General features: G+C 39.1%; 1 protein-coding gene across 1 annotated transcript in view; it reads left to right on the forward strand.

The window, feature by feature from the left end:
• The window catches only part of LOC141801640 (exostosin-1), a 240,790-nt gene that overhangs the window by 202,195 nt on the left and 19,814 nt on the right, over window positions 1-18,781 (forward strand). The window contains exons 7-10 of the mRNA XM_074684766.1: window positions 3,421-3,553; window positions 9,577-9,695; window positions 10,011-10,106; window positions 17,421-17,510. Of these exons, the coding sequence (XP_074540867.1) occupies window positions 3,421-3,553; window positions 9,577-9,695; window positions 10,011-10,106; window positions 17,421-17,510 (438 nt within the window). The remainder of the gene's footprint in view (window positions 1-3,420; window positions 3,554-9,576; window positions 9,696-10,010; window positions 10,107-17,420; window positions 17,511-18,781) is intronic.

Below are 18,781 nucleotides of genomic sequence, written 5' to 3' on the forward strand. Positions count from 1 at the left end.
CAGAAAGAAGACAAATCTAAAAACTATGAAACAGAAGCAAAAGCATACTACATCAGGGGTTTGACAAGAGCTGATGTCCCCTCCTGGGCTGTGTTGAGTTATTTGAGTGATTACAGGGCTAATGCACATAAAAACTGCTGTCATTCCAGTGAGATGCCCATTAAAAGTAATGTATATTTAAATGCCTGCATGGTGCCTACTACCCATAAAGAGATAAAGAGCTCAGCATACCAGGGAACATGGAGCCATTTGAACAGACTGTGTGATAAACACACCCGTCTCCAAAACACTGATATCGTAATGTGTCCTCAGCTTAATAGTGCAAACATTTCACAAATTGCTGCACTTTTTCTTCTTAAAATCACAGCGACAACAAGACCTCAGCGACACCACCAAATGCCCAGTGCTAGCAGGGTGTGAAATTAGACAGAAGCCCACTGACAGCCATACACTGCTGGCCAGATGTGCTAAAACCTCCGAGCCAGCATGCCACCGGGCTAAATGGGTGAAATGAGCCGTTGTTGATAACTGTAGTGTCCCACATACTGCGAGCCTGACAGTTGGTGTCAGTAGGTGTGTGTGTGAGTGTACGTGTGTAAAGAGCTGGCTGTAAGTGCCAAGCTAATTCTCCACAGATCAGCAGAGAGCTTTGGAGTCAGAGGGATATGAAAGAAAAGCAGGATGCTGTAGAAAATCTATGCTTTGTTCTTAATATCTCCCTTTATCTTTTTCTCTTTTTTTATTTGTTAAAAGGCTGGGAAAGTTTTTATAATCTTAAAGATTTGCAACGGAAATGGGTCCTTCTTTCATTTATTGACTCTGTGGCTCATTTATGAAAGCCATTACATTTGAATTTCTCTCTACTGTCGTCCAGAGAGAACAGATACAGACTGTTTTTATGAAGTACAACATCGACCACTAGCTTTAGATGTTATTTTAAAGCCTTAAGTTCAGAGTACTGGAGAGTACCCGAGCTGTGTGCATTCCTACATCCAACTTGTGCTGTCTACACACATCTGCTATATTTAAGTGAATTTACCACAAAATTAAGGAGTAACAAGGAGAGACATTTCCATACACTGTTAGTCTAACACTATTTTTCACAATCATGTTTTTACTCATCTTCTACTGACTCAATGAAGGCAGCAAACGCAGTCCAAAAACACTCCTTTGACACTTTGTAAATAAAGATGTTACACCAGTGAAAAGCTGAAAGGAAGAAATGGAAGATAACAGAAGAATTCAACTCCAGGTTGTGAGCTTTCCTCATGACAGAGATATCTTTCTCTCAATCCTTCTAAAGCTTTTCATTTAGCAACTGACAAGTCAGCCAGGGACATGATCCATCCTCTGCCTGTGTCATCTCACCCTTTCATCCCTTAACACAGAATATGAATGCAGTTTATGTGTCGCTTTTACTTTTTGGTTCTATAGAAAACGCACTGTCATTCCCAACATACTCCATATTTAAACACAAATTTTCTTGTCCATTTCAGATTAAATTATAGCTACTAGTTTCTTTACAAGCTAAGATAAAAAATAATCATAACTAGCAAAGCACTCAGAACACAGACCTCTAACAAGCAAAGTGTGATTCTCACTCAACATTTTAGTCCTACTTGAATGTTATACTCCCTTTCAGCTGCTAAAATTTGGTGTTAGTTGCAGGTTTGTACAATAATTTGTTACCTGACAGTGTTGAAAATTATGATGACCCAATGACCCAATACATATTTCATATTTTGGATCTTAGTATCCAGAATATTGCCAGAATCTGGATCGTACTTTTACATCTCTCAGAATTTATGGTGACCTTGTCTTGTATTGTTTTTCAAAGCAATCCCACCATTTATCGTGGAGTTATATACACATATGGTAAAAATGGCCCTATCTCACAATGATAAAGAATTCTTAAAAAAAAAAAACCTGGATCCAGATGGTGATCCGGATCACCTCCAAAATGTAATCACTTCTTCCTTATTCCATTTTAAACATTTTCTGAAAATTTCATCAAGATCCATTCGATACTTGTTGAGTTATGTTGTTCACAGAAAAACAAACAGACAAACTCTCCCAAAAAATAACCTTCTTGGTGGAGGTAATTAAAAAATGATATTGTGTGTTCTTTAAATGCAATGAAGAGAACTCTGAAAGTTAGAAACAAATGTTGTTGTCTAGTAAGAACATAATCAAGAACAATCTTGTGTTCATTTATATAATAACTTTTGAATTTTAACTGATTTTTTAACAAGTCAGAAATAAAAGCATACATACATTAAAGCATTTTTTTAACCTGTGCGTACCATAACTGCAGGATCATTTTAAGCTGGATCAACTTATTGTTTTGAATGATTTTAAAACCAGATAATTGATCATTGATGGGCTGATGAATGAAGTGATTGCCTTCTTTACCTTTGACTGTTGACTATGTAACTTAATGGGCTGCTGTTTTGGCCCAGACTCCCTTATAAAAGACATTTTTATTTATTTTATTTTAACTCGATGGGTTTATTCCTGCTAAAACAAAGGTAAAACAAAACAAAAATAAGAATTAAAAAATACATGAGTAGTGAAAACTATAATACCCCAAAAAGCCACTAGGGGATCAGTTCAAAAAGGAGGTCAATTTGCATGCCAGTGTTATATGTACAATTGTAAAACAGAACTTTAGATGGTAACAGACTGGTACAAAAAGTAGTTTTGGTTTCTGAATCCCCATTTATACAGCTGTATTTAGAAAGTTTTGCAAATCAATAATTTTGCAGTTTTTCGAGAAACTTTGACCCCACCAGAGAGCTGGTTTAACTGTCACCCATTGAGTGTTTATAGACTAGGCCAATGTGTATCCATCTTCTACCTAAAACTTTGAAGCCAAAATCCTGCCATAATGGCTGCTAACCAAGCAACAGGGTCATTCACTGGTCTTTTCCTTGCAGTACTGTCCTGACCCACCAGGCGGCTACAGCTCACATTAGGATTAACTGTCATACAGAAAACAGATGACCCATTTTTCTGAATTGAAGACTTTTGTGTATTCAGAGGCCCAGCAGCAGTCACAGCTGTGTCGCCGGTTTCCTCTGAGCCCTCTTAAGACCTCACAGCGCTGAACCAGCTAACCTGACCTTTGTTAACAAGCCTGATGGATGATAGCAGCTAAAGGGCCAATGGACTCCTCATGTTGGGAGTGGGTTGATGCCCCAAGTGAAGCAGTTTAAGAGTGTGAGACCTGTTTTTTAGAGTCATCTTCTACAGAGTTCACCATGAAGCAGCCAAAGATACACAACCGGATATTTTTATTTTTATTTCTATGTCTAGAGGGGAACAAGAACTTTCTTACTCCTTACATTATGATATTTTTTCTTGTCTGGATCTTCACACACTCTCTCCTCTCTTCCTCTCTCTGCCTTCTCTTTTGTTCAGATCATTCAGGACCGTGTGGACTCCTTGGTGTCCAGAAACCGGTTGATGTGGAATTCTCTACCTGGTGGTCTCTATGCACTCCCCCAGTACTCTGCTGACCCCACCCAGTTCCCTTTTTACTATGCCATACTGGGTAAGTCTTGGCCTTATGATCCAACCTCTGAGCCCTACACTTTCTGTTTCCCTGTGCAGAGACAATGCTTGAGAAAATTCCAGTGTGGAAATAGATTTAATTGAAGAGCACTTCCTTTATCAAGGGACAGAGATTGTGAAAATCAGTGTCGATAAGGATGTTTTAAATCTTCAATAGAGATGGTACAAAACTTTTACACTGCCAACATTTTCCTTCACATTTGAAGATAAAACTGAATCAGAATTTGTCCAGGTTTATTAAGTGACTCCTTCTACCCAACCAAAATCTTTTTTTTTTAATCAACACTCAGATACAACACCTTCTCAACATTTAATTGATGTGATTTTCTTTCACTGCTGTCATTAGTTTATGGCCATCCATTATCCCCCGTCGATGTTAGTCAATCAGGAAGATATTAGGATGTTTTACTTTTATATTTGTGCTGCAAAAATGAAAAAAGTTAGGCTTGTGTCAGTTTTGGCGCCCCCTGTGGACAAAGTGGTAGCTCTTCTGCAAACTTGCTTTGTACATGCGAGAAATTTCATCCTGCTAATTTCTCAGGAGACCTGCTAACCACAAAAAAAAAAGCATAGCATAGCTGGCATAGCAGTCTAGGTTGTGGGGGGCCTGGGTTTGAATTATTGGCTTAGTAATATATGGATGTAGTCTCTGTAACATCACCTGTCCACATAGTTTTGAAGCAAAGGGTTGGTGGGAGCTTATGTTGGAATTGGGGCAGGCTTAGACCCTCTTTAATAATATCTGTAATGTGCCTGTTTGTTAATCAGGTGAGCTGTGCTTCTGATTGGGCAAACTTGTGATCTCAGTATCTTCTAAGATGCTGAGCTAATAAAGAATCCAACCTTCATGCAGTGTGTGATGTTAGAGAAATAAGCTACTCAGACTGAAGTCACACCCGTACTAGACTTTCCATCAATCCATTTTCTATACTGCTTATCCTGTTCAGGGTTGTGGATGGCTGGAGCCTATCCCAGCCGTCTTTAAGTGAGAGGCAGTGCACACCTTGGACTGGTCACTGGTCAATCACAGGGCTGACACTTGAGGCTGTGTTATGCTTCCCGCACAAATGTGACGCGCGGAAATGAGACACGAGATCCACGGGAGAGAAAATTGTGAGGCTTTTATGCTTTTTAACACCCCCGATATGTCCGTTGGTGTTAATTCCCAAAATGCAGGGAGTGATGTATCACAAGCATACGTCGACCAGAGTCCTAAACAAGGGTCGAATTACATCAGTTTTGCCTCAAGCATAAATCAAACTTTAGAGACGGACAACCATGTGTCTTTTAATTTATTTTATCTTATTTATCATTTTAATTCATGTTTTTATTTTTTTAATGTTTTATTTATTTTATGGTTTTTGCTTTTGTACAGCACTTTGGAGACGTTGGTCTGTTTTTAAAATGTGCTATATAAATAAAGTGGATTTGGATTTGGATTAAAAAAAAGCAGACAACCATTCACAAACACACACACACAAAAACACACAAAAACACACACACACACACACACACACACACACAAAAACACACACACACACACACACACACGCACACACACACACACACACACACACGCACACACACACACACACACACACACACACACACACACGTATATACCTACACACCGTTAAGGGTGACCAGTTGACCTGATGAGCATGTTTTTGGGCTGTGGGAGGATGATGGAGAACCCAGAGAGAACATGCAAACTCCACTCAGAAAGACCTACCTGGGACTGGGAATCCAGCCAGTGACCTTTTAGCTGTGAGGTTGCAACACTAATGGTTGCGCCACCATGCAGCCCATACCAGACTGTAAACTTGTTTATTTCTGCTGTAAAAAAAAAACAAAATATTTTTAGCTTTTCATGTATGTGGTTTTCAGGACATCTGGTGCCAGCCTCAAGAGGACACTCGGCAAACTGCAACATTTAGCACTTCCACATTTCCTCATTCACTCTTACCACTCCCCAGTTTTTCTCAGTTTCCTGCTCTTTCCAGTCTCTCATCCTCTCAAAATAAAAGCATAATGAGTCTGAAAAAGAACCTTTAAAAAAATAAAAATAAAACAAAACTGGTTCTCCTTTTACCTGACACCTACCCTATGGCAGTGGAGTCAAACATTAAAAATAACTAGATATAACTACTCGATCCTGTTGCTATTGGTCTTGTCTTATTTTTTGCAGTTCATTCAGACGCGTCAATATTCATTTCAGTTTGATTCATCGGCAGTTAAAAACTTCTCAGAGGAGCTTTAAGTCACTGCTGTCCATATATTCAGTTCATCAGTCTATTTGCAGCTAATTGGGCACTTAGTAAGGTGAAAGTTTTAAATTGGGGACAACAAACCAACAATAAACATTACCTCTTTCATCCAGTCAATGTGGATCAGTGTTTCTTCCAAATCAGCCAGTGATCAATAAAAAGTTTTTCTTTTCTCGTTTGTCCAGTCATGCAATTTCTGAGTTTTACATAACTTATCACAAGTTAACAGGAATTGAAAGAACAAAAATGTCAATAACATTGCAAATAAAGTGAACAGCCAAATCTATAATGATAATTAGCTAATTGTTCAAAGTGTAAATAAAAATGTTAAGGCAAAGGCAGGATGTTTACAGCTGCAGCAAAAATAGAGGAAAGAATGTGGTTGTGTTTGTGTGTGTGTGTGTGTGTGTGTGTGTGTGTGTGTGTGTGTGTGTGTGTGTGTGTGTGTGTGTGTGTGTGTGTGTGTGTGTGTGTGTGTGTGTGTGTGTGTGGAGGTGTGTGTATAGATCTGCATGCAGACAGGAGAGATTCCCTGCAGACTGAGGTTGTAACTCAGATCGATGTTTGTCTTACTCGGAGGAGTTGTGGACTCGTGGGTTAGAGGGAAGAGAAAACTGAGGGATTGAGGGATAGAAGGGAAAGATGGGGCAGTTTGGTTTATTCCACCGCAGTAAATCACTATTTTAGCTGCTGCCATCTCCGCTGCTGCTCAGGGAATAAGTTGTCGTCAATGCCGAGTGTGCGACGGTCTCACTCTGCCACCTCCCCATAACTTTTGATGGCAAAGCAGTTCCAACTTCTGCCAGATAGTTTGCAAAAGTTTGACTTACTGCTCAGACGCTCTGTGGCCTCAGGAGCTGAACAAATTTCTTGATTTGATGACTCCAGGACATTCTTTACTTTAGTTTGTGGAAAGTTGTGCTGGAGGAGAATCTACACATCAAAACCTTCTTAAATCCTGTCACGGTAATACGTTGACAGATTTTTTAAGTTGCTGAGAGCAAAATAGATAAGCATATATTTTGTCCAACACAAAGCGGCTTCATTGTGCTTGGTGGAAAGGCTCCTGGTATTAAAAGAAACATGAGTAATTTAGCTCAGGTGAAACAGAAGGCCAGAGTCTGTCTCTGTGACCCCCCCACAAGACATGACCTGGGTCTTCCATAAATACCTATCAGCCCACCTGAGATGTCTGTTCAGGGGGCCTGGTGTCACAGAGATGGATAGAGCAGCACTAAAGAGCACTCTGCTTCTGTTTATTCATGAGGATGTGTGATCCCTTTACCTCAGATCCACCCACCACGAAGCACAAGGCGAGCTTGCTTCTGATGCTTTTAATCTTTCTTATTCTATTGTTTGCCGTAATTCACACAGTAGACGAGCAGTTTTTTAAAGAGGGGGTATTCTGCTCTCCCGTATTTTAAACATGGATATAAAACATCAACGCCAGATGTCCAAAGAAGACGTGCAGATTTTCAAAACTGTAGAAATCCCTGAATCTGTCTGTAAACTGCTCAAAGTGGTCCATGCTAAATAAAAAGCACCATATTTCTCATGAGACTTGTTGAAATGATGATGTCATCACATAAGGATTCTGACTCGTGACATGTTGGAGGGCGGGCCTCAAACACTAAGGTCTGCCATTGACGGACCTTTTAAAGGTTGGCGATTCAGAGAGAAGGGGGTTTGAGGAACAGGGGGTCTTAAAGGTCCAGCGAATCAGCCTGGGAGAACATGTGTAGCTTTCACACTTTGCAACACTCTCTGAGACAGTCAAGCTGCAGACCTCTACTCTCATTTGGCTCTTTTGGAGGCTCCACTCCAGCACCATCAGAGGGAAGTGATGTCAGGATATGAAGTAAAAATTTCAAAATAAAAGTTGTCTTCAATTTTTCTGCATTTTGACTACCGCGGTAAACCTGATTCCTTAACAGTGTTACATTAAGAAAAAAAAAAGTATAAATTGCACATCTTCAATAACACAACATGTATTAGTGAGGACCCCCATTTCATGTAATGATCTCATTTTTAATTACTCATTTGTTTCATGCCCCAGCTGTCTTACCTTTAGCAGATGGAAAACAGTTTTCCCAAGAGAACTCTGATTCAGGATTTTTCACTTGAGGTTTTACTGAAGAACTGAACACTCAAAAAATGTACATTACCTTCTCACACAAGATTGCTATTTAATACTTTCAACATTTTATACATCTAATGTACAAAAAGCAATATGGAAAATAGTAGTGGTAGCTTGATGCTTATGTATACGGGAAATTGCATTTATATGCTAGCAGTTAATATATATTCATATGACTTTGGTTTTAAACCAGTGTTTGTCACATGGCTGTCACGGTGATCTCTGTTTGATAAATCATGTAAATTCCAGAATTTTTTTATTTTTTATTTTGCACTAAATTTTAAATCTAAAAAGGATCATGAAGACTAGGCTGTTATTAAAACTGACACCATTCATTGAGCGGACCTTGCGGACCCGTAATACAAAACCCAAGCTTAAGACACCAGTGAGGAAATATTAAGGGTTCTTTGAGCTGTAAGTCATGTAAAGTAACTACAGGGCTACCAAGACAGTATGAAGCTTAAAAAAAATCAAAATATGCCCTCTTTAAGTTTTCTATATTGTTTTGTGTAAATAAACCATTTGCATGGTATTTTGGGGTCTTTCAGCTTGTTGTTTTGGTAAGTTTAACTTTGTGTCTGAATTGCCAAATGCAGTAAAAGCCACAAACAATATGTGAGCATAGCTGCAAGAAGCTCTCTGCAGGAAACTTTACTTTGTCTTTGTGATTTTTGTCTGCACCTTTTCCACTTTGCTGGTCTGACTTTGACACAGCAACACCAATAAATCATAGTTGCCGTTAAAATTTACACATCAGGATCAGAGTTCTTCATGTGATACAGTTGGACTCTGACGACAGTACAAAGGGATTGCAATGAGGCTGAGACTGCCACCATGCAGTTTAATATTCAGGAAATCTTAGTTTATGGGTTTTGCTGATCACATTTTTGAAGCCTTATCGTAAAAAAATGTGTGAAGAGCCCTAAATGTGATAACATTATTGTTCTTTATTGTGCATGAAAATGTTGTACTCGCTTGGCTATGGTTTTTCGTCAGAAGCACAGCTTTCAAATGCAACAGAAGTCCATGAACATAATCCTTTATGATGGCATTAAAAGTATATTTCCAAAGAATAAAACCTGATATAAAAGCCAATGCTGTGCAGTATTGACGCTTTCCTTTGGCACAAACTTCCACTCAGAGAATCAATTTCCTCTACCCTTTTTACCCACTCGACTGTACGCAGGGATCATTTATCGAAGCTGATAATTCAAAGCTCGGTTCTGCTCCATAATTCTCCTTTTTGTCCAGTTAGCTTTATTTGTATGCTGTTAAAAAGTAACTCACCAGGACTGTTTTATTGTAAGTCTATGGAAAGCACAATTACTCTTTTATAGGAGGAAATCAGCATAATTCACAGTTCGCTAACAGAGACACTCAAAGGAAAGTAGTCACTGCTGGATCAGACATGTTTACTCATGCTCAGTCAGGGTGACCAGGGTTTGTTTTCTGTCAGGGAGATTAATGATGGGTGCAGTGCAGAGCCTCCTGTGTGTGGTTTACTGTTATAGAGAGCTACATCTGCACAAGTTTGTGTTTGAAAAAAGTAAATACAGCTGTTTCTGAAATATGCGTGTCTGTGTGTGTGTCTGTGTGCAGGTAAGAGCCCCTTGCAGCAGTTCACAGCTGTGATCCACACGGTGACTCCTCTGCAGGCTCAGATCTCCCCCGTGGTGAAGCTCATCATCGCTGTAGCCAAGTCCAAGTTCTGTGCACAGGTGGGGAGTTTGTGCAGCTCTCTGTGGTATAATGCTGCGGCAACACAGGGAGAGAAAACTACAACCATGCTCAACAGAAACAGTCAAAAAACAGAAGCCAGAGATGGAGAGGAATAACTCATTTGGAGAAATTTCTAGGGAATAAAAACATGTCATGTTTTGTGTTAAAATATGTTTGATGTGTTCCTGGAGTCTCTGCTCAAATATTAAAATCACATCCTGAGAGACTCTTCTGACATCATGCTTGTTGAATGGTATGAGCTGTTTCCAATGCAGGAACAAGTGTTTAACGCTGCTTTTGTGTTCCTCATGCAGATTGTGGTTTTATGGAACTGCGACAAGCCTTTACCTCCTCGGAACAAGTGGCCCTCCACCAGCGTGCCTCTCTCTGTCATCGAAGGACAGACCAAGGTAACAGCTGCCGGCTTTTTGCATCCATTATGTATTAAAGGACACTTTGGTGCTTTGTAGAGAATTCATTTATTCCAGCTTTTATAAAACATCTACAAAGGGTTACTTTGGTTGATGTTTGTTTGCAGTTTAAACCCCTAACTTCAAAAAATATAAAAACAATTCTTTCTCTAAAATTAAAACGTAATTAAAAATGTAATTGACCTGGTTTAATTACTCCTAAATATTGGTCTTCTTTGAGCCTGATAGTGTGAATGTGTCTCTGTCAGCTCCAGGTGTTACAGTTTAATTAAAGAGTGACCATGTAAACTAGAGACCTTCAGCTGAACATGTCAGTAGATATCAAATTATATTTAAATATATATAGAAGTAAAACTAAATAAATATAGGAATAAATAAATAAAAAATAAAGGAATAAATAAATAAATAAATAAATAAATAAATAAATAAATAAATAAATAAATAAATAAATAAATAATGAAAAAATGAATTATTAATGCAACAAAATTAAATTTAAGGGATAAAGGAATAAATAAAAAAATAAAAAAAATAAATTATAATAAAGAAATTATTATTATTCAATATATAATATTTGGTAAATTATTACATAAATAAATAAATAAATAAAGCAATAAATAAATTAATAAATTGTTAGTCCAACAAAATGAAATTTAAGGAATAGATAAATAAATAAATAACTAAAAGAGATATATAAATAAATAAAAATATCTTTAAAATCTAGACAGACAGGAAAGAGAATCACAAAATAAAAGCTTTTTATAACATTACCCAGCACACACACCATTAAACAACATCATGTGACTCCACTGCTGGGCTCTGATGTGGCGCATGGGTGTGTTTGTGTGTATGTGCACTTATTAGAGTGGGAACAAACAGGGATTATGATTGGAAGGAAATACACTAAAGAGCATCTGATGACAAACCACATGACTAATTGTGGGACCAAAGACATGGTTGGAATTTTAGTTGGGACACAAACACATGCACATATTACCTCTGAGACTGCAGTGGAAGTGCTGTTGGATGACAAGGAGGACACATTTACATGAAAAGACGTAGATGCAATTAGACGACAAGGCCTGAGGATTAGACTGAAACGTGAGGGCAGAGTGTGATGGTTCAGGGACAGTTCAGGTAGACGTTTAACTGTTTTTACAGAGTATAGACATAAGACTGAACATTACTTAGTTATACTGTGTATTAGAACAACACTGCAGGCTCTTTAAGCAGAGCATCATCTCTTCCCATCAGGAGACCTTTTAACGCTGAAATAGATCAGCATTAGAGTTAAATTAATCTAATCTGCAGTAAATTACTCCAACAGCTGTCTTTGAGCTGCTTATAAATATTAAATGGTTAGCGTAGACTCATTGTGTTCTAGAGAGTTGGCCAATCAGATAAGAGTTGGACTGTAGAGAGAGGTCTCTTAAAGAGACAGTACCTGAAATCTCCTGTCAGACAGAGGCTGTAATTGAAATGTCAGTCACCTCCTAGGGGGCCTCAAAGAGACAGTCCTTGTAATAAGGGCTTTAGAGAGACAGCGCCTCCCAGGGGCCTTGAATGGATGGTAGCTGTGGTGAGTTCAGGAGCCTTAAAGAGACAGTACCTGTAATCAGTTGGAAGGCCCTAAACAGATACTTGTCAATGGGGTACAGGGCCTTAAAGATATGGTTCCTGGACTACGGTGTGGGGCTTTAAAGATACAGTATCTGCAATGCGTTGAAGGGCCTTAAAAAGACAGTCCTTGTAACAAGCATGGGGACCTTAAAGAGACAGGGCTAGTTGTAGAATAGAATAGAATAAAATAGAATAGAAAATACTTTATTTATCCCCAAGGGGGAATTCAGGAGCAATCACAAAATAGATGATGACAGCTTGTCCATCATTGTCCAGTCAGCCAGCCTCCACCTCCACAGGGTCCAGGACTGAGCTTCTTCAGCAGTCTGTTCAGTCCCTGTCTCCTGTATCCTGTCTGCTCACAGCAGGTGAAGTTCTTCCAATGTGGCGCTAGTGTCTGATGTTAGCTCTGTTAGCCATGTCTGTGAATAGCATGATGCTACTCTGCCCTCTGGTATTCCCTCTGTTGCTGGGTTAGCACAGCTAGCTCGTCCATTTTATTGGAGATAGATCTTACGTTCCCAATAATGATGGATGGAAGGACAGGTCGATGTTGTCGCGTCTCAGCTCACACCTGAGATCCAGCACGTCACCCTTACCTCCTTCCCCTCACCTTGTGGGAAATCATCTGGCCTTGCACCAGTTAGCACTGACATGGTAAAGGCTGCTTACAGCTGATTTCACATGTTAACAATGCAGTCATGGTTACATGTAGGACAAACATAGAAGCAAAAAAAAAAAAGTAAAAACATCAACTGAAGACAAAACCAGTTTGGCATCCATGACCTACAAATGAACCATACCAAGGAATAATCCGCTCCAAATGCAAAGATGACGAAAATGCGATGGAATAAAGTTTAAAAAAAGGTCAAAGAAGAGAGATCTGCTTTAAACAGATGAATGGAGAGGAAACAAAGGATGGAGAGCCTTAAAGAGAATGGGTTTGGGAGACCTCAAAAGGTCTGTTATTGTGATAAGTTGGGGTACCAAAATGAACTGAATGGCCTTAAAGAAACAGTATCTGAAATGGGGGAGGGCTTAAAGGGACAGTACCTGTAATGTGCTGGGGAGTCTTAAAGAGACAGTGTATGTAATATGCTGCAAGGCCTTGAAGCGATGGTAACTGTAATGTGTGTGGGTCCTCGAAGAGATGGTACCTGAATCAGACACAGGCTTAACTGAGAGTTTTCACAAACACCAGAAACTGATTTAAAAAAGGAGGTTTTTGAAATGTTGATCACTCAAAGTTTCTCCAGAGGTTTGTAAAGCTTAAAATAAGAGTAACACAGCTCCTCTAGGTACATGAGGCTGAGCAGGATGGGTTGTCTGTGTGGTCTCCTCGGCACCAGCTCAGTATTCACACTGACGTTCACACTCTCCAGTTGGAGCCTAAACTGTTAGTGCCTTGATTGTTTTTCTTCTACCTGGAAATTAATTTTGGGCTCAGAGGGGAGTGTAACTGAGGGTCATTGCACCTCAAAGCCCCTGCTTGGCGATGGGCCTGAACCAGATGGTAGCATACCACCCAAAAAATGAAGCACTGTTAATATTAATGCCAGCAGTCGTGTTATAAGCACAGAAAGACAGTTTTCAGGATGGGAGCCAGTGAAACTCTGGACTGATACACAGGTGTTTGATATTTTAAATGGTTTAACCTCCTCAAAGGTTGGTTTGGGGGGTAAAAAGGTGCTATTTTCTCCATCCTAACAGGTGTGACAGAAGTAACAGTCAGACACATCCACACTCAGGCCTGTGGAGAGGTTAAATCAGCCAGTATAATTCTGAACACCTGTGAAGGTAATAAGGGCCTTTAAATACACCAGACAACACTGTTAAAGCTCCTATTAGAGTTTGTAGCTGATAGTGAAACAGATGGAAATCTGTCATGTGAGTGTCATTTAAAAACAGTTAAAGGACAAGAAAGCCCCACAGGGCATCATGGGTAATGTAGTTTTGAGTACTTTTTTTGAATCACCAGAAGAAAGTGTTGTGCAAGCTCTAACTTCTCTCCATTTGATTGAGCAAAGGGATGAGTTTGGATCAGATGAATCAGATCTCGTATTGCTTTGCTGTGCTATAGACAAAATCCCGCTTGATCAGCATTTATGAACCACATATCAATATTATCAAAGCAGAGACCCATGGCCCCTCCCACTATCACTGATAATATGTCCACAATATCGCACTTTCATCCATCACTTTGTAATATCGAATGCAATGCTCCACATCCTGAATTTTCATATTGATAAGTTAATCTTAAAACATTGATCCTGACTGCTTGGGTTTGCATTTAAAGGATGTCAAAAGAGAGTGCATGTGAAGGGTTCAAAGGTCAAAGGAGCTTATACTGAAACCTGATTGGACAGGGGGTCAGGGCAGGAGCATTAAGAGTTTAATTGATAGTCTGGTTGTGACCTTAGAGGATCCTTTGGTTTATTTTTTCATTTGACTGGAAAGATAAATCTCTTGGGATGTATCACTTCTTTCATATCACAAAAGGTCAGCTAACTCATCGTACATCCATAAGACAGTGATGCTAAATCAATCGCCCTGACAAAGATGGAATCTGTAAAGAGTGTTTTTTCCCATCACTTCTCTTTAATAAAGCAAAGTAAAAGGTCTATTATAAGATGAAGTGTGTCTATACTTCATGATACTGTTGCAAGCAGCAGTGTGGTCTTTGACTTTTAACTACAGCAATCTAGATATAACAGCAACATAAAGACCCAGCTGGTATCTCTAAAGGGTCCCCTTGAAGTAGCAGGAGTCACGGCAAATATAAAGAGGAGAGGAAACAGGTGGTTGAGGAGCCACTGAGATAAGGTTCAGACCATTGAACTGCCAGAGATCTCAGCGGGATCTAATCTTTGTGCAGAGGATGGGATGAATTGACACCAGCCCGAGGAGGGGGCCGGGGGGCCATGGACAGAGAGGTTTCAGACAGGCATGTGATCCAGGTGGAATGAGCTATGATGACGTTTCAAAGCCTGTGTAGACAATCTGACAGCAGCTACTGATGGATAGTGTTTGAAGAGAGTGATATAGTCTTGCTTACTTTTTAATTCTAAAACCAAAAACAAAAGGCATTTATATTTATTACATTTATCCAGGCAAAAACAAACATTAGATACTGACTGTATCAGAAGTCATGCTGTACTATATATTCAGAAAGGAATCAAGGTAAGAAAAACTGAGAAGGTCAAATTCCACCAGATCCATCTCTGGTTCATCTCCTCTGTGTAATGGCCAGGCTGTGTTGTCAGACCAGTCGACATCAGGTACACATGAGTTTGCACAGAGTGTTGCAAACAGGACAGGAAGTCTGGCACTGAAACAGCATTAAAGCATTGATTGATTAATTGATTTTCAGAATAAAACACAACTAGATTGTGTTTCTCTAAACTACGTCAACAAACTATCACATTAAGGAGAGCAAGGCCTAGAGTCAACAGGTAAGAGGTTAGAGGTCAGAGGTTAAGGAGAGGTTCAGTATTGGGACAGGAAGCATAGGAAATCTGTGGTTCAGCTGTCCTGCAACCTGTTTGTTGATGAGTAAGGAAGAACAGGGCCAAACAAATACAGGGCATAGACGGACCAGACGCAAATCTGGTGGAATTCTAGCACAGCATTCAATATCCCTGTTTCCACCAAAAGGTTCGGTTCATTTTGTGGCTTTTTCTTTGACTAACACCGGGACAGGTCCCCAAATTACCAACTCATACAGTCACACTTTTTTGGTACCCTTCTGCTTGGGTGCCAGCCATACTGATCCAACCCCAGAAGGTGATTGGTCAAAAGAATTGTTACTTCCCACACGACAGTGGTGATGAAAAACAACGCTTCTTTGCTGGATTTATTAGCGGCGAACACTGTGTCGTGCTGCTATGGCATCACACTATTACATAGCTGACACAGCTATTGGCATCCAGCTTACATGCCACCTACCAAGAAGGGCACGGTTGGCTGTTGAAACACAAACAGGATCAGGTTTTACCAATCCAACCCGTACCAAACCGCACTGATCCATATCAGACCGCATGGTGGAAATAGGACTAAAGATAGAAAAGTTCCTATTTTGAGCAACTAAGCTATGGGGCATTGCAAACAGCGACATAAAAATATCAGCTACAAGTAAATGCAATCTCTAAATTTCTTCCTTGATATAATCATGCAATAGTCCTATATTTCTACCCATGCAATGCACTACCAACCCTTTATTTACTTTTGTATTATAGATTTTTTTTTCACCTGAGTCCATTAACCTGTATGGTTATGTGTTTCATTTGGGTGATTACATTTCAGCAGGACAAAATTCTCCTCCAGGATGTTGTAGAAAATCATTTCTGAATGTTTTTCGTAAAAATCCAAAAGTTAATGTTTGAGTGAAACGTAGCAGCTGATTTTTGCTACTTTTTTAGACATATCTTATAAGAAACATCTGTTTAAAACTGCTTCAAGTGAGGAAAATGCACGCTGCACTGCAAAAAAAAAAAAAAATCTTTTCAAGTGTTTTTGTCTCATTTTAAGTACAAATTGTCTTACAACACTTGATATGAGCCACATTCAACTTACCAGTCCAAAAATGTCTTGTTTCAAATTGTTTAAAGACAAAAAATGAGGTCTGAATACTTGTAACAAGTCAAAAAATCTGCCAATGGAGCAAGAATAATTTGCTGAAAAATTAGCTTGAAACTAGAACAATGTCTCAATACAAGAAACTTTTCTCTTGCTCCATTTGTAGATTTTTTTTTAACCTCTTACAAGCAATTCAGACCTCATTTTTGTCTTTAAATAACTTGAAACAAGACATTTTTCTGGACTAGTCAGGTGAATGTGGCTCAAATTAGGTCTAAAAAGGCATTTTCTACCAAAGATAAGATAAAACTTGACTAGATTTCCATTTTTTTGCAGTGTAGCGGATGTTATTCTTGCACGCTGTACAGCATACACAGCCTGATGGGCCGGTCAAACTCTACATTGATCGTTCCCCTGAGATTCACTTATTGACTTGGCTTCAAAACTGTGGCAGGTTCCTCTGAACAACCTGCTGAGTTTAAAGAAGTGTCACTTCAAGTGTAACTTTATGTCAAATAAAGTAGACTGAATTACACTCCCAGGGGTAATATTAAGAGGCTTATTCTGCAAAGTAAGACCACAAATATCCACAAGGTTAATGTCTGCTTCCATCTCAGCTTAATGAGTCGATGGATGCCGGGTGCTAATTCATCAAGAAATGAAGCAGAACATCAAACGAGTTTTAACACAAATCCCCAGAATTACCGCCTCAAAAACAGCATTAAATCACTGCTCCAAGTGAGAAACTGTATTTTCTTCGGATGGATGCTCTGTAATCAGCAGGCAGGTAATTAGCTCAGGCAGGATGCTGTCCACGGGAGGGGAACTGTTGTAGCTTCACGAGGAGACAAACCATCACAGTGAGATGGAGTGGAGTAAATCTGACTGATAAAGCTCTGCACACATGATGGCCACTGATAGCCTGAATGTAGAGTTCTTAAAAAAGGCTCAAAGAATACTTTTCGATAAAAAAAATGAATCTGAATCTTAATTCCCCAGGTTTTTAAAATCCCCAAAACATGTGGCTCTTAATTAAAAGTTTTCAATCAGAAATGTTGCTAATCTTGTCGGTTATCTCTGTCTGTGTCTCCCTCTCTGCAGACGATGAGCAGTCGTTTCTTCCCCCACAGTATCATCCTCACTGATGCCGTCCTCAGTCTGGATGAAGACTCGGTTCTCTCGACAAATGAGGTGAGTCACCAAGGATTTATCAACTGATTGATGCAATGCTGTTTTTTTTTTTTTTTTTTTTTTTACAAACTGGTGAAGTGAGACGCCGATGGTTTATCAACAAAATGAGGTGAGGTGGCTACAATCCCAAGACAAAACCTCCAAAACACTGTTATCAAAGATCTGGACTGGCATCTAAATTACTGAATTAATCACCAAACAGCGTGAGTCAAGAGACAAATTCAACATGGCTGCCTGCCTCAAAACACACACACAAGATAAGCTGCACCTGGTGTGAAACTTTGTCTTTATCATAAAAGGTTTTGTTGCTGAAATTTCTTATCTTTTTTTGTAACAAGCAATTTGTCTGCCAGTTACCCCCAAATGCAACCAAAATACTCTTTTTTACTCACCACAAATCAAAGTTTCTGTATCCTCAGCTCAGTCCTTGGTGATGTGTTGATGGTTATAAATTGTGATAGTTCTCGTGTGAGTTTGAAGTGAAATGATTGATTTTAGGGCAGAAAGGATAAACAACGAACTTTTAACCTAACAGCTGTTGGTTTAGACTCCTAAAATGCCAGCTGGTTGGTTGTAAAGCTAAAGATGAACTAGCATGCTAACTAAGCTAATGTTAGCCCCATTATCAATAACAGTTTTCAGCTGTTGTTTTAGCACTTTAAGCTTACTTTTCTAATCCAAGGCTTCTTCAAGTGTCTTCACATCTTGAAAGGCCCTGGGAGGAGTTTGTAAGTGATCAAAAAATTGTCTCACTTTTTATACATTTACCTGTCCATAATCACAGATTTAAAAAGATATTATTATCTCTAAATCAGGTGTTTTTAAATGTTATTTCTCAGTATCTGTGTTTTTTCCCGAGAGAACATAAATCTGTTTACAACACGTAGACCAAACTATGATAACACAGCCAGGGGGGATTTTAGCAGTGAGAAGCAAGATCAATTTCAGTTTCAGAGTTTACCTGTTGTCACGTTTCAAACAATAGCGCTAAGTATTAGGGCTGAACGATTTTGGAAGATAATCTAATTGTGATTTTTTCAGACCAATATTGCGATTGCGATTTATAATACAATCTTTTGGGGGTGACATTTATCTTTTGCATTGTTCACTTAACACAAGTTTTAAGTCATTTTATAGTATGACTAACATGACAAAAGATACTGTTGATATTTAAACAAGTCTTTTTTTGCATTTCTTAAATGAAAAAGAAAAAGGAACACTGGAACATTTACATGAAACTTTTTTCTTTTTCTTAATTGCAGCCTTTGCGA

The sequence above is a fragment of the Halichoeres trimaculatus genome, unplaced genomic scaffold, assembly GCF_033239565.1.
Source record: "Halichoeres trimaculatus isolate MK-OKI-2021-1 unplaced genomic scaffold, fHalTri1.1 fHalTri1_scaffold_13, whole genome shotgun sequence".
Lineage (NCBI taxonomy): Eukaryota > Metazoa > Chordata > Actinopteri > Labriformes > Labridae > Halichoeres > Halichoeres trimaculatus.